At 35.0% G+C, this 22,578-nt stretch overlaps 1 protein-coding gene and 2 pseudogenes across 1 annotated transcript; all 3 read right to left on the bottom strand.

The window, feature by feature from the left end:
* Positions 1-8,050: 8,050 nt before the first annotated feature.
* On the bottom strand, positions 8,051-12,463 carry LOC107710417 (plasma alpha-L-fucosidase-like; annotated as a pseudogene).
* A 1,451-nt stretch (positions 12,464-13,914) lies between these two features.
* LOC107710432 (zinc transporter 2-like) lies at positions 13,915-18,347 on the bottom strand (annotated as a pseudogene).
* A 642-nt stretch (positions 18,348-18,989) lies between these two features.
* On the bottom strand, positions 18,990-22,345 carry LOC107710433 (dnaJ homolog subfamily C member 5-like). Its single transcript, XM_016515201.1, has 7 exons — positions 22,192-22,345; positions 21,435-21,575; positions 20,869-21,082; positions 20,043-20,199; positions 19,856-19,912; positions 19,398-19,439; positions 18,990-19,270 (listed from the first exon to the last, which is right to left on the bottom strand). The coding sequence occupies exons 2-7, from the start codon at positions 21,545-21,547 to the stop codon at positions 19,218-19,220; spliced, it is 636 nt and encodes a 211-aa protein (XP_016370687.1). The 5' UTR covers positions 21,548-21,575; positions 22,192-22,345; the 3' UTR covers positions 18,990-19,217.
* Between the last annotated feature and the right edge of the window lie 233 nt (positions 22,346-22,578).

Genomic DNA, 22,578 nt, shown 5'->3' with positions numbered 1-22,578 from the left:
TGATCTTCAGAAATCATTCTAATATGCTGATTTATTATTAGAATTATCAACAGTTGTGCAGCCAAATATTTTTAAGTTACGCCTTCTTTCTTTGCGTGAATATTTGGGCGGCGTTATGCAAATCTTCTCACATCGTGACGTAGACATGTGGGGTGTGTTAGAACGAGCCGTTTTAGGTAGGCGTGGTTGACTCTTAACTTTTATAAAGAATATCTCTTTGGATTTGAGACTTTAGTCTTTGCAACTTTACAGATCTTCTTTATGCACCAAGAGCTTGTAACACTCCAAAGAGAAAGGAAAAATTGAAATCGCATCATATGACCCCTTTAACATATCTTCTACAAGGTCTCCAGAGCATACAAGATGTGACCACCACATGTGTACAACCAAAAGACCAATCCTAACCACGTGCCAGGATGAAACGCCTTCACACTGCCATTACATTACCATGTTCAGATCAAACTCTCTCACCTAGTCAGATCTTCTCATTGAAAGCCACTGCTCTCCTTCAGGTCAGGTTAAACAGTGCAGTTCCCATCCTCACTCTGTGACTGCCAAGACTCCCATTTTACACAGACTTCTCTCCATTAGGCACAGCTACAGCACCTTACTTACTCACAAGAGCAGTGGGAAGTAAGTGGAAAATGATCATGTTTCTTGGCATAAACATGTGCGTGTCGACTGGCTGAGGGCTGATGTCCATCACCGTGACAACACGCTGCTGGCAACGGCAGCAGCCGGAGAGGAATATACACAACGACAGAAATAGATTTCTGCTCACTCCGGAGCGCCACTATCCCAGCGCAGAGGAAGGGAGGGAAAGCCGGAGGGAATCTGAGACGGAAGATGAACACAGACATAAGAAAGCAAGGACATTAGCTTAGAATATCACACCTGCAGCGTGCCATACTGCTCAAAGTGGGGGCAGAGTCGTGCTGTGGGGATTTATTAGCACGGCCTAAACATAAAGTATGAATGATAAACTAGATTTATACATTTCCAGAAGACAATGTAGTGCTTGCTTGTGCAGAAAAATGTTAATCCTGATCTAAAACCTGTTGTTCACAATCTACTACATGCCTTCTGTCGTCTGATTGATGGTTCACACTTTTTTAGGCCTTTTAGTATAATTGTAAAAGGTTCTCACTTCAGCTTGTGGTACATGTGTCTTTATTCTGTGAAATCTGATTTTTATAATGTAAATGTACGAATGACTTTTATATTAGTAACATTTCAAGATGAACACTTACTGGACTGAAGCAACTTAAGTTTACTTGATTATACATATTTCATTTTTTAGAAAAATCATGTGAGTATCAAATATGCTCTTCATGCGTTTATAGAACGTTTATTTGTTCATCTTTCAATCATCATTGGATTGCATTGCATTATGTTTTAATCATAACACTAAGCATTTAAATATCATGTTACTAAGAAATATTATTGGAGATATAGTGGCAACTGATATTTATATGGTTTTATGTAAGTAGTATACCGTCATTAAGATCTCAGTGATTTACAATATAAGCTATCAGAATTTCATCTTATTTTTTGTCCATTAAAATATCAGCATAACATATAACATAAAAGCTTAGGTTTACGATACAGATAACATGTTGTTACAAATCACTAACCACAACATATGAGCAACATACTGTAAAAAAATGCTGCTGCAATTAGTTATAACAACTTAAAATTTGTTGAGATAACTTAATCTTAAACTTAACCCAATTTAAGTAAACTAAGCTAAAGTTAACTGCACTTATAATTTAAAGTCAAGCATGAACACATGCAACACACTGAATCAAACGTGAAACTGAAAACTGATATAGTATTTTCTTGCAAAACATACTTTGATCATCTTTCTTTTATATTAGTAACATTTCAAGATGAACACTTACTGGACTGAAGCAACTTAAGTTTACTTGATTATACATATTTCATTTTTTAGAAAAATCATGTGAGTATCAAATATGCTCTTCATGCGTTTATAGAACGTTTATTTGTTCATCTTTCAATCATCATTGGATTGCATTGCATTATGTTTTAATCATAACACTAAGCATTTAAATATCATGTTACTAAGAAATATTATTGGAGATATAGTGGCAACTGATATTTATATGGTTTTATGTAAGTAGTATACCGTCATTAAGATCTCAGTGATTTACAATATAAGCTATCAGAATTTCATCTTATTTTTTGTCCATTAAAATATCAGCATAACATATAACATAAAAGCTTAGGTTTACGATACAGATAACATGTTGTTACAAATCACTAACCACAACATATGAGCAACATACTGTAAAAAAATGCTGCTGCAATTAGTTATAACAACTTAAAATTTGTTGAGATAACTTAATCTTAAACTTAACCCAATTTAAGTAAACTAAGCTAAAGTTAACTGCACTTATAATTTAAAGTCAAGCATGAACACATACTTTTTTAAACCACACATTACTTATTCTAATGTTGAATTTTAATTTGTGATAACTAATCACAGATTTACAAATAAGTAGAAATGGCATGCAACACACTGAATCAAACGTGAAACTGAAAACTGAAATAGTATTTTCTTGCAAAACATACTTTGATCATCTTTACTTATAACTCAGTACTTATAACTCACCTTTACTTATAACTCAGTGAAAAATCAGTATAAAGGTGTATTGAGTTTATCTACACCTGCATTTCAATGATCATCTTTATTCATGTCACAGGGAGCAACAGCAGTGGTTTAATGTTCACGGTCATAATTCAGCGCATTGTCTGCCATCCTGTGATTTGTTGAAGGTCTGCTCGACTAAACGGCCGTGCCATTTATTTACAGCCTATAGATACAGAGCTGCAGCTTCTGTGCATCTGAAGGTAACTGAAATCTGCAAAGTGCTTGTCATGACGACCCATTTTAATATATGGCATATTTCTGAGTGAGGCAGGATATTTGTGTAAATATCAAGACTTGATGTTGCTGTTACATAGAATGGAGTGAGGACTAGTTTAGGGATAAGAGATAATGTTTTTGTCATTTCAGAGGCAGAGCAAGTTCATTGTAAAAAATGTTGCTGCAATTAGTTATAACAATTCAAAATGGGTTGAGATAACAAATATCTAACATAACTAAACTAAACTTATACTTAAAGTTGAAAAAACACACTATTACTTACTATTTTAATGTTGAATTTTAAGTTGTGATGATAACTCATTTTTTCAGTGTTTCGGTTATAAAGATTATGACAATTATTTTTATTAAAATGTACTTTACAGGAAAATTTACAATATTTTTGTGTCGACTTGTGTGTTTTTTTAAAAATAAAATTACATTTCTTACCATAATTTTAGAACATCTTATCAATGTTATTGTATTATCATTGATATACTATTATAGTTTTTGTTAATGTTTAGAATTAGATTTTTATATTTTGATGTTTTTTGTAATTTTTTATTAGTTTTTGTTTTTTACATGTCTATATAGTTTTTATTTTTTATTCATTTTAATTTAGATTGAATTATTTTAGTAATTCAAGTTTAAGTAAAAAATGTGAAGTGTTGCCTTTGTTGAAATAAAATGATTTTTTTTTTTTCATTTTGTTTTAATTTTATTTCACCTTTTTTGTTTTAGTTAACTTAGCTTAGTTTCCAATTGTAATCAAATAATTAAAGGAATAAAGGAATAGTCATGGTGAGTAACTATAAAGACAAAAAAAAAATTTTTATGTAAGGCTGAACTTTAAAAATAATGCATAATGCATCCCCTGTTGTGACATATTATATAGTTTAAGCAACCAGAATGACATTTCTGTAAATCTAATAATGTCACTGCATCTAATTGTGTTATACACAGAAAAACTGTCACTGGGGTGGGGGCCTTTCAAAAGTTAAGAATATGAACTTTTAAAAAGTACTAATATGTACCATTTAGGAGTAAATAAAGTAGTGACAGCATAGACACGGCCTAGTGACAGCGTTGTACATTTTTTTCTGAGAGTGAAGCAAATGTAGTGCACATGCAAAAAGCAGGACGAAATCCCCTTGCAGACCCCCTCATTCTGCCGTACTACACGTAATGGAAGATTGGCTCTGGAAGCCCAAAGGTCCTTCCTACTTTACCTCCCAGCGGCAGGCTCACCCCGCTCAGACCAGACACCCGGACACCTGCCAAAACACACACATACATTTGGAAAACATAATGAAAGATGGAAAAGAGACCAAAAAGGGAATCTCACATATGTGAGGAACCTTGTGTTGCTAATTGTGAATTTTCCCCTGCAGAGCGAGTCAAAGCGGCTGTGATGTTCATAAACAGTGCAGGACTATTCTTGGCACAGCTGCCCTGAATAACTCAGATAGGGAGTTTCTGATATGGGAGCAGTGGCACGTGTGTCTGAATGCAGCATGTGATGCTCTCTGGTTCCAAAGACGGCCATGAGCAGAGCATTATGGGTAGCTCAGGCTGCCACACACTGCTCTATTCAAACGAACATGTCTCTGTGTCAAATCTAATTCAAAAGACAGAACACATTTAATTTCCTTTACATTTTACGTAACTTCAACTTAAAAGTCAATAAGCTAGTTAAGTAAAAAAAAACTACTGTTAACAAAAACTATTTAAAAATGTTGTACATTTAAATAAAGCCAAAATAAAATATAAAAAATAGATTAAAATTAGATAGAAATGTTGACTTGGCAACAAACTGAAATAAAATAAATTGAAATGCAAGTACTACATTTCCTTAAAAAAAATAAATAAATAAAAGCTAAACAGAAATGTAAAGAAAAAAAGTATATAAAATTATTAGAACTTAAACTAAAACAGAACATACCAAATAAAATGCAATATTTATAAAATATTAAAATATAATTAAAAATCCAAATATTAATAAACACTATAATAGTAAGTAATCATGTAATAAATAATCATCTCTTTGCTTTAAGACACTAGCAGAAAATATTATTTGACGTATATTATTTTAACAATATATATTATATATTTATTTAAACATTTTGCTCACCTGTTTGTGTGGATGTTCTGGAACACAAAAAATATTTAAAAACAGACACTGCAATGCTAACTAAACAATTTCATTTAAATGTTTATTCATTTCAGAAAATAATTGTGCAAACAAACAAAATATCAGTTTAAGACATCTGGCTTCACATGAAGACCTTTCATTTTTTAAATACAGTGCATGTTTAAGGCATTTTATTTGCAAGTATATTTTTGATTATAAATATCATTAATGCTAAAAAAAGTGTTGATTTAAAAATTCCAAATGTAACACTGCATAAAAAAACAAACAAACAATAGGTGCTGCAAAAACAGTAGTTCTGATTCATAAGAAAACATTATGCTTGTGCAAAAGTCACCATCATGATAGCAGATGGTTAACAGAGTGCTGCCATGTGGTTGCTGAGGCGTTCAAATGTTTTTTTTTTTACAGTTGTTTTAATGTCTGCCAGGCAAAAATGTTCAATTCTGATCATTTAGCAAAGTAGCAGCACACCTCTCCAGTTTGCGTCCCTACCAGGAGACACTACGCAACAGGTAAACACTGGAATTAATTCATAAGGATGTCAATATTAAACAGATATTATTTTTGTAAACTTATTATTTAAAGTCTCCCTTCAGTCACTATTTTCATTCCTTAAAACTCATCTCTGATAATCAAAATGACAACGTTTTTTTCTATGAAAATATTTTCTTGTCTTAACTAAACAATTTCATTTAAATGTTTATTCATTTCAGAAAATAATTGTGCAAACAAACAAAATATCAGTTTAAGACATCTGGCTTCACATGAAGACCTTTCATTTTTTAAATACAGTGCATGTTTAAGGCATTTTATTTGCAAGTATATTTTTGATTATAAATATCATTAATGCTAAAAAAAGTGTTGATTTAAAAATTCCAAATGTAACACTGCATAAAAAAACAAACAAACAATAGGTGCTGCAAAAACAGTAGTTCTGATTCATAAGAAAACATGCTTGTGCAAAAGTCACCATCATGATAGCAGATGGTTAACAGAGTGCTGCCATGTGGTTGCTGAGGCGTTCAAATGTGTTTTTTTTTTTACAGTTGTTTTAATGTCTGCCAGGCAAAAATGTTCAATTCTGATCATTTAGCAAAGTAGGAGCACACCTCTCCAGTTTGCGTCCCTACCAGGAGACACTACGCAACAGGTAAACACTGGAATTCATTCATAAGGATGTCAATATTAAACAGATATTAATTTTGTAAACTTATTATTTAAAGTCTCCCTTCAGTCAATATTTTCATTCCTTAAAACTCATCTCTGATAATCAAAATGACAGAGTTAAACGTTTTTTTCTATGAAAATATTTTCTTGTCTTAAAAAGGCTTGAATGGAACACTACACCCTTACCTCATTTAGCAATCATGGAACAAATAATATGCAAATGAGCCTCCGCCTCAATCACTCAATCACAGCAGCTCGGACCTGCTCCACATAATCTGTTTAAAACATTCAATACTCTCCTCTGTCCCCCTCCAACACCTCAGCTGATGATTTTTCTCCATCTTCACCAACAAAACTAAAACCCATCAGCAGTCAGTTCTCAGCTCCACAGACACAGGACCTCAAACCAACCACATCCACTGCTAAAACTCCCCTCTCCTCCTTCTGTCTCCTCACTGAGGCAGAAGTATCTAAATTTCTCCACTCCAGTCATCCTACAACATGCCCTTTAGACCCTATCCCCTCACACCTTCTCCAAGCAATCTCTCCTACACTTCTACCAGCACTTACATGTATCATCAACACATCTCTTTTTCCCCACCGCATTCAAGCAGGCTTGATAACCCCTCTGCTTAAAAAACCTACATTAAACACTTCACTTGTAGATAGCTACAGACCTGTCTCCCTCCTTCCATTCATAGCGAAAACACTTGAATGAGTAGCTTTCAACCAGGTATCATTATTTCTTTCACAGAATAACCAACTGGACCTTAACCAATCAGGTTTCAGAAGTGGCCATTCAACTGACACTGCATTACTGTCAGTCACTGAAACCTTGCGGATGGCGAACGCTTATTGCAAATCATCAGTTCTCATTCTGCTGGATTTATCTGCTGCCTTTGATACTGTGAATCATAAGATCCTCCTGTCCTCCCTCTCATCACTGGGATTTTACTTCGCTGGTTTGAATCCTATCTCACAGGTAGATCTCTCAGGGTGGCCTGGGGAGGGGAGGTATCCAAAGAACATCAACTGCTCACTGGGGTTCCTCAGGGGTCAGTTCTTGGACCCCTCCTCTTCTCCATATACACTTCATCACTGGAACCCATCATACAGGCACATGGTTTCTCCTACCATTGCTATGCTGATGCACCCTCCTACTTCCACTCTACATCCCCTCCAGAGATCAACAAGTGAGCGATGCCTCGTGGTACCATCACAGAAAGGCACAAAATAACTTTCCAGAACGTTTTCATTCACCGTTCCTGGCTGGTGGAATGATCTTCTCACCCTTATCCAGAATGCTGAAACCCTGACAATTTTCAAGCAACAGCTGAAAACTAATCTCTTTCATTAACATTTGACTGCATCCCAAAAAAAAAAACTTTCCTTAATCCCTCCGTCTAGCTTGTAGTAATCTAAACAATGTCTGAAATTTTGTATTACAAGCACTTCCTTTGCTTATTTGCCTCGTAATAATGAATCGATTGTTGTATTCCTCAATTGTAAGTCGATTTGGATAAAAGCGTCTGCTAAATTAATAAATGTAAATGTAATGTAGATGTCAAGTGCGTAAAGAGCGTTCCCCTTATAATCACTAAAAAGCTGTCACTCATCTTAGTTCATCGCAATCTCACAAAATTCAGTTATAATCAATGAAGCTCTACACTGCACAATTGATCTCTTATTTACATCGCATCTACTACTTTCTTTGTTATAATGAGGGGATTGGTTACATGTTAGTGACGGAAGGAAACAATGGCAGTTTCAAACCGCGTTTTTGTTTTTTTCACCACAGGGAGTTTTAAATGTAAAATGTGTGGATAAAAAAAACCCATAGTGCCTTCAGTCATGTGCTTCATTATTCCTAAAGGCAACAGCTAACTGTGGCGCCATCCTCTGGCTACACCGCACCAGTCAGTCGCAGGGTCCACGCCCAGGAGCAGGGCATCTGACCGGGGGCCAGCTGGGGCAGATGAACCTTTAGACCAGTGGGTCTCATGGTATCCAAGCAGCACCACCTGATACGGAAATTAGGTTTGAAACAAGAAAACGGTGTGAATGTCCTGAAACTTCTGCATAAATCAGTTCTGAATAATTATTCAACCCTTCACTAAGCTCTGCGCCCCTGCAGTTAACTGTTGTTAATGCAGACGTCATTTTACAGAATGTCCCATATGTTGGCTGTATTTAAATGTATTGCCATATGAGCTTCACATGCTATTACAGATACAGATTCAACATTCAACAATATCATATAATAAATACAATTACAATAATAAAAATATTTTTAAGACTTCAGCTTAAAAAAAAGTTCTATATACAACTCTATAAAATATATCTTAAATGTACATTTAATAAAAACTTTTTCTGAGTTTGCCCTGAAAAACACTTTGTAATAGAAAGGAAATAGAGATTTCTGCGAACAGCAGTAAAATGTGCTTTATGTACTATTTCTTTACAAAATACATAAAATACATAGGAATTTGATAAACACTGTGAGACTGAATCAGAATCAGCACAAACACTTCTCAAACTTATACTACCATTAAGAAAAGTCAATGTTTTTGAAAGAAGTCTTTTATGCTCACCAAGGCTGCATTTCTCTTATCAAAAAAATACAGTAAAAACATTAATCTTGTGAAATATTATCATTTAAAATAACTGTTATAATTCAAAATAACTGTTTTTTTATTATTTATTTAAAATATTTTAAAATGTAATTTATTCCTGTGAAGGAATTTTCACCATCATTACCCCGGTCTTCAGTCAGTGTCCATGATCCTTCAGAAATCATTCTAATATGCTGATTTGATGCTCAACAATGATCTTTTTTCAGGATTTTTTCATGCACAGAAAGTAAAAAAAAACTGTTGTTAAGGTGGGGCTGGTTGCTAATGTTTTACGGCAGGGCTTAGTCAACACTCAGTTATTCAATAAGAATTTCTTTTTAATTATTTTAATATACATACCTGCATCTTGGATGATGATACAACTGGGTCGCTCAGAACAATATAGCCATCAGTGGGCCATGAAAGGAAAATAGCATAGATTACGTTCTTCTGATTCCACGTATATGGCAAAACAAAAGCATACTTTCATTTAAAAGCTAATAAAGGTGAAAAAGATAAAGCATGAAATGAAACACAAGGCTTTGGCAAACAGATCGTTGCTCAGTATGTAACAGTACATGAAAGAGACTTGATAATGTAACTGACCAGACTCCAGGAGTGACAGTGTCGTTCTGAACTCTCCATGCGCTGCTGTTGTAAATGGCCTCTCCGTTCAACTTGAGCCACTGACCCATCTGTTGCAGGCGCTCCTCAAAGATGGGCACGATGTGGGACCCACGTTCAACAGCAAATTCCCCCCGCAGGACACGGTCTCAACAAGAGACTGGAAGAGAAACAGAGGACTTCTCAATGCTCAGATTGTGTATAAATACAGTACAGTTTAAAGGTTTGGGGTTAGTGAGATTTATTTTTATGAAATAAACTGTTATTCAACAATGTGACAGTAAAGTGACAGTTAAGACATTCACAATGTTACAAAAGATTTCTATTTTTGAACTTCATCAAAGAATCTTGAAACTGTATCAAATATTATTAAGCAGCACAACTATTTGTTGAGCAGCAAATCATCATATTAGAATGATTTCTGAAGGATCGTGTGACACTTCAGACTGGAGTAATGATGTTGAAAATTCAGCTTTGCATCACAGGAATAAATTATATTTTAAAATATATTCAAATAGAAAACAATTATTTTAAATTCTAAAATTATATCACAATATTACTGTTTTACAGTATTTTTGATCAAATAAATGCAGCCTTGGTGAACAAAAAAACCCAAAGCTTTGAACATTAGCGTATTTTCTAAACTATGTGAATTCACTTTCTAACCTTTTATTTCATTTTAAAATCATATACAAACTAGATTTTTATATTGCCATAATAGATAAAACCATGCCACCCAAGTCTTAATGATATTTTGGTACCCACAATATACTCACAAGCCGTTTGAAGTTTAAGCAATAATAATGATGTTGCTTATGGTTTCTAATAATAATCACACAAATTTGACTTTCTTATTGTCCTTGTAGTGCCTCTTACAGCATGTTACAGTAAAAATACCTCGACTGTACTAATTAATTTCCTCAACACATCACAATTACAAATGGATCCAGGCATTAAAAATTTAAATGTACTGTAGATCAAGAAAGACACTGCTTGCTGCAGCATTCTTCATGTGTAAGTCACTTGCTCACAAGCGTCTAAATGAATGTAAATGTAAACTCACTACTATCAGCTGTTCAATAGTGAGGTAATCGCTGAGTTTGGCATCTCTTCTGTAGCCACATGACTTCTGGTCAATGGTCATGCAGTTCTCCCACTTGTGTCTCAGCAGGTGTCCGGGGCTGTAGCGATCTGAGCAGGTGTAATATCCACCATGATTACATATAGTGTCATATCCCCAGCGGTCATTGGTCACACTCACAACAGTGTCACGCACAGGGCTGAAAACACACACTGGCCATCAGTTAGGCTACATGACATCACTCAGAAAGTTCTAGTATGTAACCAGTTTCCATTCTCTGAGATTATATTATTATTTAGCAAATTTACAAAGCAAGATCCAGGATAAAATCACAATTGAGGATCTTTTAGCTTAGTTTCCAGTTCATCTACATGCTAGTGTACTCTTGTTGACTAGCTTGCTGTAACTACACTATTCTGCATTGTTCTCCAAAAATAGCCATGTATTCTAACAAAATAATAATAAAAAAGAATCACAAGCAGCATATAAATCACAAAACATAATGATTTTATAGTAGATGTTTTAACAGTGATTGATTTTTCTGAGGCCATGCTCTAGTGATCGGTTTAAAACAGGATAATGTTTTATACATTTTACTTTTTTTTTTTTACACATCATCATAAATGGTATTAAAATTGTTGACTTTTGTGGCACTTGCTTTATAAATACAAAAAAAATGTAAAAGGCTAAATGTGACCCTGGACCACAAAACCAAAATCATAACGGTCAAGACCATCTCAAAGCTGAATAAATAAGCTTTCCATTGATGTTGTATGGTTTGATAGGATCGGACAATATTTGGCCGAGATACAACTATTTGAAAATCTGGAATCTGAGGGTGCAAAAAAATCTAAATATTGAGAAAAATCGCCTTTAAAGTTGTCCAAATGAAGTTCTTAGCAATGCATATTACTAATCAAAAATTAAGTTTTGATATATTTACGGTAGGAAATTTACAAAATATCTTTATGGAACATGATCTTTACTTAATATCCTAATGATTTTTGGCATAAAAGAAAAATCAATCATTTTGACCCATACAATGTATTTTTGGCTATTGCTACAAATATCCCCCAGCGACTTAAGACTGGTTTTGTGCTCCAGGGTTCCACAAATGGTCTTGAAATAAAATGGGAAATTCATGCAAAATACAAAAAAAAATTAAAGATACAGAGCAATTTTTGAGGTACAATCTACTAATCAGAAAGGATGAAGTAGTCTTTGATAATGTCTAAATAGATATCCAAATACAATGCACAACCTAATAAAAGTCATTCTAAAATTACATATATATAAGGGCATCTAGAGGTTATACCACAGTATTACATGTGATTTTCTTTATTTTATTCCCATTAATCTGCTTTCAATGCAATGGATTTTAAATACCTTTGCTGCCTATTTTTAACTTAAACAATGTATTAATTCAAAATAATATTAATTTGTTTTCTAATATTTGTATTATTTTATATAGAAATAAATGGTGCATGATTTAGAAGTGAATATCATCTAGTACCATGAAATCCTCTCAAAAAATGTTCCACTTATTGTCTATGGTCTGTTTTGACCGCAAGGGTCATAATTACACCAGAATACCAGTGGGTTAAAGGAATGAAATAGACTTTGAATTGGATTTTTTCTCTATCTGTCAGCTTCTCGGTTTCAACCTCGCTGCGTAACCACAACACTTGTGTACATGTGGCCTTACTGTGCCTCTGGTTATAAAGCCAGGTGAGGAACCCTGTGCTGTTCCAGTAAGAGTCAGGCGCATCTCCATCACCATCAGACCACAGCAATTCAGGCTTGTACTTGTTGACGATCTCGTACAGCTCAGGCAGGGTCTTTGTCATAGGAAACACATTGGTTTTGAAGTAGCTGTCAGCATCTGCTCTGTAGAGAGGGTTAAACCACTCAAATAAAGAGTGGTAGAGACCACGAGACCACATCCACGAGTACTACGAGCCCCGTAATGTAAAACCTGAGGAATTGAAACATATTTGTGAGTGAATCTCACAAAACCATATTTGGGTTATATCTGTCAAAAAGCATTTAACATTTAGCATATAAGATTTTAGCATTGTTATTGTGCATTCATGACAAAAATGATGCATCTTCTCTCTATATATTTTCATATTATTACTAATTGATTGTCCTGAGATGACTCCTTGGAATGTCAATAAGTTGTCAGTAAATTGTATAATTCATAGTGTTTACTTCCAAAAAACAAAAAAATGTGGCAGTATTTTAGAGTAAAATTGCATAGAATGTCATGTTAAACCATCAACTGTATAACCATTTTCTTTGGATATGGTAAATTTGGGGGTTTTTCCTGACGAATTTTACAGTATTTTTCTTAAAAACATTATTACAGTGTAACTATGTAAACTAATTACAGTTGACAGATGAGCAAAATAAACGGCATTGCAGTCGGTGCAGTGATTTCTCACAAACCTTCATGATGTTTGGTTGTGAGGACAATATATTTGGCTCCAGACGAGATTTGTATTTTTCTGGAAATAATATTATGATCTTTCATATAGCACTGCATTTGGTCCATTAGGAATGTACACTCAAGATCTGCTGGAAGACCAATCATCCATCTTCTGAAGGAGTTGGGTATGCATGCAGTAACAAAGCATGCATTGACAAAGTGTTTATTCATAAATTGTTTGCTTTTCATGATTATGCCATTTCAATCAGGTGTAGAGAATGCACTTCTTCATGCATTTGACGGAAAAGAGTGTTTGATAAATAATATTCTGATAGATGTCACAGCTTGTCTAAAAATAGCTTCTGTTCTTAGATAAAGCATTGCTTTCCGAACACTTCATAATCATGTCATTGTGTCATGCACAAAATGTGTACCGAAAAACTACATGTTCTGAAGTTTATATTCATATGATCTTTCATATAGCACTGCATTTGGTCCATTAGGAATGTACACTCAAGATCTGCTGGAAGACCAATCATCCATCTTCTGAAGGAGTTGGGTATGCATGCAGTAACAAAGCAATCATTGACAAAGTGTTTATTCATAAATTGTTTGCTTTTCATGATTATGCCATTTCAATCAGGTGTAGAGAATGCACTTCTTCATGCATTTGACGGAAAACCTTCGGTTGCGATGGAGGGTGTAAAAGCTGGTTATTTTTTTTCAATACCTCCATCCATTGTCAGAAGTGATCAGGTGAATCTAACCTACGTTTAATAACCCATGCTGGGTTTGAAACTATTTTCGTCAGTGTTCCTTTAAATTTTGACCAGAGTGTTTGATAAATAATATTCTGACAGATGTCACAGCTTGTATAAAAATAGCTTCTGTTCTTAGATAAAGCATTGCTTTCCGAACACTTCATAATCATGTCATTGTGTCATGCACAAAATGTGTACCGAAAAACTACGTTCTGAAGTTTATATTCATACATGCATTCAACCTGTATAGATTAATATAATGAGAAGCTAAAATCCCATGTCAGTCCATCGGGTCCTGGCACTGCAAGCAACAAGCCACGTCATCTGTGTGCATCTCTGTGAATGGTGATATTGCTGAATCCATATTGTGTCTGGAGCAATCTGGTCATGTCCATTAGCATAGTCTGTGGGTTGGTTTGCTCATCTGGAAAATAAATCGTTCATTTGGGTTAAAACTACAGTAAGCTGACCAGATTTCTGATAATAGAAACCAGAATTTCCTAGTTCAGTGGTCAAAATATTGAGATTTTAATTTGTATTTTCTATGATTAATAAAACAAAAACAATAAAAAAGTTGTAATTTTGGGTTCAATATATTTATTATTATTATTATTAATTATGATGATAAATGGACCCCAACTGGTTTTAATACAATTCACCAAAATAACACTATGAATAGTATATAGTAACTGCTGCAAATGGCAAACAGATCAAAACTGTATTATATAATGACAAAATCATAACTTTACCAAAATAAAGTAAATATGGGAACACACGATAAACAGTAACTCATTTTCACAAACTGTGAAGATACTGTTGGCCTATACAGTAATTACCTTTATAATATTCTTTCCCCTAAATGTTTGTGCTTTTGGAAATCTTTAATATGCATTATTAGGTTTATTAAAAGCACAAAATATGTACTTTCTGCAAATGCAATTGTTGCAAGTGTAATTATTTAGATTATTATTATTATTATTTATTCATCGCAGAGTATACTTTCACCCACGTGGTATAGTTGTATAGATGCGTGAGGGAAATCCTGCGACTGACATTTCAGGAATGTTTTAAAACTGAAAATCAAACCCGCATCCTGTTCAGGTCCTGTTATAAAGTGCAGTGTTCCCAACCCTGGTCCTGGAGGCACCCCAACACTGCACATTTTGCATGTCTCCTTTCTCAGACACATCAATTTCAGGTCTTGAAGTCTCTACTAATGAGCTGATGACCTGAATCAGGTGTGTTTGTTTAAGGAGACATGCAAAACGTGCAGTGTTGAGGTGCCTCCAGGACCAGGGTTGGGAACCACTGATATAGTGCATGCAAATTGTATTACTTTAATACAAATAGTTAGCTTGTGTCTACCTTGAAATCCATAGGGGTTCATTGATCTAGTGGTGCACGACCAAGTAATGTGTAAAGCTGGCAGCACCCTTTGTTGGTGAAAACATTCACTACATGATTACTCTGGTAAAAAGTTGTGTTGGTCTGATTTTTTTGCAGTGTATTTGCGGGGAGTTTTGAACGTGCTGTAAAAACGAGGACACTTCCTGTCTCAGGACACCAAAAACTGGGACTGGTCACCCAGTGCCATTTGTGTGAGCATTTAAATGGCACTCTAACCCACCTATGACTGCGTGGACGGAGAGCTGGGTTTCGCTGGTGGTGAGAGACCACATGCGCAGACTGTGTGTAGATTTGACTCCGCTCACTGATAGCAGAGCGTCTTTCACTGAGTCAAAGTCAACACCACACGGGACTCCTTCAGATAAAACAACATTCAGCTTGTGTTTAAAACATCTGGGCAGTTACATCTAGATCAATCAATCACTTGCCTTCCATGAGTATTTTGAAGATGTCTTTCAGGATGGTGAATGTTGTTCCAAGCACAAATAATGAAAACAGAAAAGTACAAATAGGATCTGCTATCTTCCATTCAGGCTGTTGGTTTGGAGAGAGGAACAAACATATAAATTGCATTCAAAAATGTAAACATGTCATGCATTAGATCAGGGTTTCCTGGAAACCAGTTTACATAATTGCGACTTTTAAAATCTTCTCCCAATTTTGAGTATATGTCTCACAATTTTTACTTCTCGCAATTCTGAGGGGGAAAAAAATACAGAACTTTGCATTATGAGAATTCTGAGTTTGCATTACTCAATTCTAACCTTTTTCTCAGAGTTCTGAGTTTGCAATTCTACTTTTTTCCCGCCACGGGATTTAGACCTTTTTTCTCCGAATTCCAGAAAAATTGTTAGATAAACACAGAATTGCAGAAAATGCGGAATTGTGAAATAAATAAATAAAAAAACATTTTTTTTAATTCTGTGGTGAAAACTGGCTACCATAGTTGCCCAAACTGATGTTAGCTTATAAAAAGCTAATAATAAAAATGTCAAAATGAAATATATTTGAAATAAAACATAAAAACAAATTAAAACACAAATAGATGAAATATTTGATTAGTTTACCTGCATGTCATGTAGGCTAATTGACATCAGAGAACCATGAACATGTGAAAGTGTTGTTAAATTGTTAAAATATTAACATAAAATCTCAGGGTTGCTTCAAGTAAATATTTTAGGTTAAAGAGGTTTGGCTGACGAAAAGTTTGGGAATCCCTGCATTAAATAAAGTAATATAAAAGCAAGTGGTGTTTATTCGACATAACATTTTTTAGTTAATGGATCAAGTTAATGTTGTAATGTGATGATCTGTGTGAACTTGAGGAGGACTGACTTCATACATCCACTAAAAATCACCAAAACAAACTGATTCACACACATTAAGCACAAAAGATGAAGAAAAGTGACGTTGAGGTGAAAAGATCCTGCAGCATTTGAGACAATTGATCTGTAAGTGTGACTAAGCGCCCATACAAGTGAAATTCTGCATACTTTTGTATATGCCAATAACAGTAATGTACAAACCCTGAAGTAGATGATGGAGGCAGCCAGCAGCACACCTAAACTCTGCAGTAAATCTCCCAACATGTGAATGAAAGCGGCTTTCACGCTGGTGCTCCTGTGCTCTTCTGTGAGGCCGTGACTGTGAGAGTGACGGACTGGAGACTGATGGAGAATGAAAGCCAAACTGATGGAAACACATGAAACACTGAACATGAACATGCCATTTCCCAACAAACACTACTAATGGAATCAAATAGCATCACTCACAAGATGTTAAGCGTTACAGCACATGCATCACTGTGTATCTCATAATCATCACTGATGAGCCTCTGAACAGCAAAGAGAACAAGAACCACCGTCATAGTCCAGATGGACAGAACAGACAGAAGAGACCCTAAAACCTCTGGACAAAACAAACGACACAAACACTGTGGCAAAAGTTTGATTTTTAGTGTTTTTGAGAGAAGTGGCTGCGATTATTTGATCAAAAATATAGTTATCATTTTGTGAAATATTACTACAATTTAAAAGAACTGTTTTCTGTGTGAATATATTTTAAAATGTAATTTATTTTAAATTTTTCAGTAGCAAATAGCAATTACTTCAGTGTTACATGATCCTATAGAAATCATTCTAATATACTGATTTGCTGCACAAGACACATTTCTGATTATTATCAATGTTGAAAACAGTTGTGCTGCTTCATATTTTTGTGGAACAATTGATACAGAATTAAGAAAATAAATATAACTTTTATTCAGCAAGGACAGATTTAATAGATCAAAAGTGACAGGAAAGACATTGATAATGTTAAAAAAATAAAAGTAGATTTTTTTTCTTGAATATATGCTGCTCTTTTGAACTTTATATTCATCAAAGAATCCTGAAAAAAAATGTATCACCTTTTCCACAAAAATATGAAATGGCAAAAACACTGATAATAATAATGTTTCTTGAGCAGCAATTTAAATGACATTTTAAAATATATTAAAATAGAAGACAAATTTTTTAAATTTGAAAAATATTTAACAATTTTACTGTTTTTACTGCATTTAAAAAATGCAGCCTTGGTGAGCATAAAAGTATTCTTAGTATGTGCATATAAATATATATACACACACACACCTGATCGATGCCATCCAAAGGTCCGATGTTTGGACGGTGGCCTAGAGGAAATCCACAGTGCGAAGAGACTGATCGAAATGCTGCCAAAGTCAGTGAGAAGATGTGCAGCATCGGTCTTTATGAGCAGCGTAACCACCTGCGAGAGCAGAACGTCAACACAAGTCTCAAATGCAAGTTACAGTAAAGTTCATGTCCATTTTATTTGTCAACTGTACTTTTGCAATCAGCAGGTTATACAGCAGATTAGGTCCTTTAAACAGAGCATGTCCTTTTATTCTCACCAATGACTTCCCCGATCATGAAGATCAAGCACACAGCACATGTGATGAGTAACTTTCTTCGGGCCGGTGTTTTGCCTTGCTGCTTTTCTTTCAGGCTGTGACAATGAAACGCTCCAGTGTCATGTTTACACTCAAACTGAGTGCTGACGTATTCATCCTCTGAATTATCCAGAAGACTAAAGAAACAGAATGAAGAAATCTAGATCAAACCTTTCAAACAAGTCAGATTGATTCATTGAATTTGAGACTTACCCCAAAAGTTCAAGCGAGTCCGTCAAGGTCTTGTCCTGCTTGATCAGCTGGACCTTCTCCAAATTCATCATGGAGACAATTTACCAAAAAACTCCTTTCAATAAATAGTGCTCGTAATTACAGGACAGATTATATTCTCAAGATGTTTTGAGAAGTGTGAGTTAAAATTTCTAGAATGTTTTGTAGATGAACGAATATGAAATTTAATGTTTGCAGTTGGTCTAAAGCCATATGCTGTTTCACACGCTGCTGCTATAACATGGCAGAAAATTGTGTTGGTGCATGTTTAGATTTCAGCAAGGTCAGATAAAGAAAGATATAAAGAAACTGGAGGGTTTGGAAAACATGTGCTCACATTTGCACATCCCAGCTAACAGGGAACCTTCTCAGAACAGGCAAGGTTATGAACAAACGTTCTATTTTGTTTTGCTTGCATATAGCAATTTTACTGCTGTACAGATTCATATAAATGGACAAAACGCTTGATTAGAGATACAGTAATCAACTACATTTATTAATCTTTCATAATTCCACATAGAAATCATATCATTTCAGTTATAAACAAAACGTTTTTTTATCTCAGACAAAACCATCTCTGAGGCCGTAACAAACGAAACATTCACCTGCAAATTAGCAGCTTTATCACCAGTGAGGCACGATTACAGTGGTCCTTTCAATGTGTTTTAAAAAACACTGGTTCTTGCAAAAAAAAAAAAAAAAAATCACAAGACATTCAAGCAACCAAAAGGCAATTATAAAATGATGTAAACAGAAATAGCATTATGTGTGGAGATCAAACGAGTCACAAAAACTGCACAGGCACTATGTAATACAAACCACTGATGCTCAAACGCATTTCTACAGCAGTGTCCTCATTTCTACAACCAGAAACAGGAGTAAGTCAGTCTTCCTAACAAGTCTGGAGGTCGTAGTTTGCTCTACTCCTGTGCCACATGTGCATCTGGAGTGATCAGTACAGAAGTGTCTCCATCTGCAGGAGAACACAGCAAAATAACCAAACTCAGAATCGGAATTTTAATGCCTTTTTTTTGGCAAAAAGTACATCACATCACACGGAATTTAACGTGCTAATGCTAATAATTGATGCTGATATACACCTGAGTGGGCAGGAATGGCCATTCCTACAATCACAGTGCTTCCTGTTAAACAACACAAAGAAAGTAATAGTTAAGTAAAAGAAGCAAAATAAGAACAGCTAGCAATATTAGCAAGACCATCACCATTGGTGAATGTTACTAGTTGATAATTCCACTATTTTTATACACTACCATTTGGGGGTCATGCTCACTAAATCTGCATTTATTTTACTGAAAATACAGTAAATGTACTTAAAAACAGTAATATTGTGGAAAAAAACAACTCTTTTCTATTTGAATAAAATGTAAAATGTAATTTAAAAAAAAGTTGAACTTTCAAATGTCTTTACCCTCACTTTTGATCAAATAAATGTGTCCTTGCTGAATAAAAGTATTAGAAAAAATCTTACTGATTCCTTACTGTATAGTATCTATCTATCTATCTATCTATCACACAAAAATGTGCATCTGTTGTTCACCTGAATTTCCAGGTGCTGGACTGGGAATAGGCTGTCCTGTTATTACTGTGTCATTGCCTGTAAACCACAAAATACAGTGATTTGCATGATTTACAGTGCTATCTTATTAACAATTGCAGGCACAGGCAGAATCTGGTAAGCTTGTGATGCAGGCTCCAGGGCTGAAAGCATGAGTCCCGCTCCTCACCTCTGTTCTGCTCCTCTGACATCTCCGCCTCCAGCTCATCTGGATCCACATAGTGAAAATGATCTTCGTTCTCTGAACCGCCACATTTACCGCAACAGCAGCAACAGCAGCAACAGCAGCAGCAACATGTGAAGATCACTCCCAATCCCAGGAGCGCCTGAACCGAAAAATAGAAAACAATTACTTGTTTCTTACTAATTTTGAGCTGCTGATTGCATTTTTGCTTTCAACAACCATTTGTAAGGTGAAGACGTCTTGTACTGTTGCCTAATTAGCAGCAAAAACTGCACAAAGACATGATTCCTGTCTTCCTCTGAGCCACATTACAACTATTTCTTAAATTCTCGGCTGATTTGAACATGTATGAATGATTCTGTAAACATTTTTTAATGGCTAATCTTGATTTCAAGGTTAAAATTATGCCCAGTGACAGAAGAACATGCAAACATCAGCCAGATGTTTTCCACTACATCTGCGGATATTTTACTGCATCCAAACAGTGACAGAAAATGACAGATTTTGTGAATTAAAAAAAAAAAATCGTATTTTTCAAAGTCCTTTAACATTAAATGTAGTGTTTTTGTTATTTTGCTAAGTGCATTAAAGCTGATACATATAATTTGAAAAATATTCATTTTTCAAAAAACTGTACGCGATCATGGAATGTGGTTATTAATATTTTTTAACTCAGCATTACGAAATCAGATAATATTGGGCCTTTTTTTTTCAAATTATCAGATTTTTTCAAGATGCAGTGCCATGACTTTTATTATTTACACTGCATATAAAAGTAGAAATAAAAACAAATAAGAAACAAACTACTCACCTTAAACCAGCATTTGGACATGAGGAAGTAGTATTTAACGCCCTCCTCTCCGAACTGGTCTGCGGCGTAGAGGCCCAAGGAGCCATATTCATCGTAGATCTGTCGTTTGGTGTCGTTGTTGAGGATGGCGTTGGCATTGTTGATCTCTTTGAACTTCTCCGCCGCTTCAGGGTTGTTGGGGTTCTTGTCTGGGTGATACTTCAGTGCCAGTTTCGGGCGGATGACGTATGAGGTCAGCGTTGCGCATGCGCCGCTCAGAAGTGAGGAAACTTTGCTTCCTTTGCTCCAGTAAACAAACGCTGGTTTTCACGAGACTCACCGGCACATACCTCCCTGACTGCCATTAAACAGCTTGAAAGATCAAAGTCAATTTTTTATATAACTCCGACTGGACTCGTCTGAAAGAAGAAAGTCATATACACCTAGGATGACTTGAGGGTGAGTAATTTATGGACTAATTTTCATTTTTGGGTGAACCCTTTAAGGTGGGGATTTATAACACAAAGCCTTTATAGGGATGTTGCATTTGTTATTTCTTGATTAGTATAAGCTATAAACCAGAATACCTGTATGCTTTCTTAATATCCTCAGATGAAGCTCCTTTCGGCAAGCCTAATATCTCGTATAAACTCTCTCCAGATCGGGACAGCTTGCGCTGAGGGCGGCTTGTATCTGCCATTGTCAAATTCTGCTAAAAACACTAAAGACTGAAGATCACAAATGGAGACAGTCATTATGCCATTCTTTCAAAATATTTTCTACTCTTATATAAAAGTATTTGGACACTTATGCCGCTTATGCCACATTTTTATGCCTAAAAATGGATGCCATTGCATTAGATAACAACATATCAAAGCAAAATGGACACCTGTGTGAACTAACATTATACATCCACTAATAATCACCAAATCACTAGCTGATTAAAAGACATTGAGCAATTATAATAAAGAAAAAATAACAATGACATTCATGAATGTAAAGTGTGTCCTTAAGAGTCCAAATAGGGCATACATGTGCATACAGTACACTGAAGAAATACAACCAAACAAAACAAGAAATAACGTAATATTATCAATATTCTTTATCCATTAAAAAAGATATTAAGTGTAAAGAAATATCCAGGGTTAGTAATTCATCCACAAAACGACTATGGACACCCACATGACTAATATTTCGTTTACAAACAATGTTTCCGATTTTATTACGAACTATATTACGAAAGCATTTTACATTTTTATTTTCAGTAGACTGGCGCTGAGCTCAGGACTGTTAGAGATCAACACATGACTGAGAACTAATAAATCAATAAAATCGATCACTTACCGTTTATGAAAAGTAGTCGATTTTTAATAAAGTTACTTGTGTATTCATTTCTACTAATATTTACAGCGTTTCAACGGCGAAAAGTGAAGTGGAGCCATTGATCTTGATCAGAGTTTAGACCAGGAAGTAGGAAATAAAGTTCCTACGTCAAGTACTAAAGCTCAAGAGCAGCGGTGAATAGTGAAAGTAACTTATCTGGCTTTGAGTTTGAAAAACCCGGTTAAGGCCCAGCTAACAGAGAACGTTCTCAGAACATTGGCTAACGTTCTCTCGAAGTTATGAACAAACGTTCTTCCAGTAATATATATTTTTAAAAAACCTTCGTTTTAAGTTATCTGCTCTTTAATAATGTTCTCAAAACGTTCTTTATGCATAATTCACGAAACG

The sequence above is a fragment of the Sinocyclocheilus rhinocerous genome, unplaced genomic scaffold, assembly GCF_001515625.1.
Source record: "Sinocyclocheilus rhinocerous isolate Xijiao unplaced genomic scaffold, SAMN03320098_v1.1 scaffold927, whole genome shotgun sequence".
NCBI classification, from domain to species: Eukaryota; Metazoa; Chordata; class Actinopteri; order Cypriniformes; family Cyprinidae; genus Sinocyclocheilus; species Sinocyclocheilus rhinocerous.
This window is presented reverse-complemented; position numbering and strand designations above follow the sequence as displayed.

Coding starts and splice junctions, on each gene's coding strand:
- LOC107710433 (XM_016515201.1), bottom strand. CDS start 21,547: ATGGCAGATACAAGCCGCCCTCAGCGCAAGCTGTCCCGATCTGGAGAG. Junction 20,200..20,868: donor TGTCCAAATGCTGGTTTAAG/GTGAGTAGTTTG, acceptor TTTTCGGTTCAG/GCGCTCCTGGGATTGGGAGT. Junction 19,271..19,397: donor GGCCATTCCTGCCCACTCAG/GTGTATATCAGC, acceptor GTTCTCCTGCAG/ATGGAGACACTTCTGTACTG.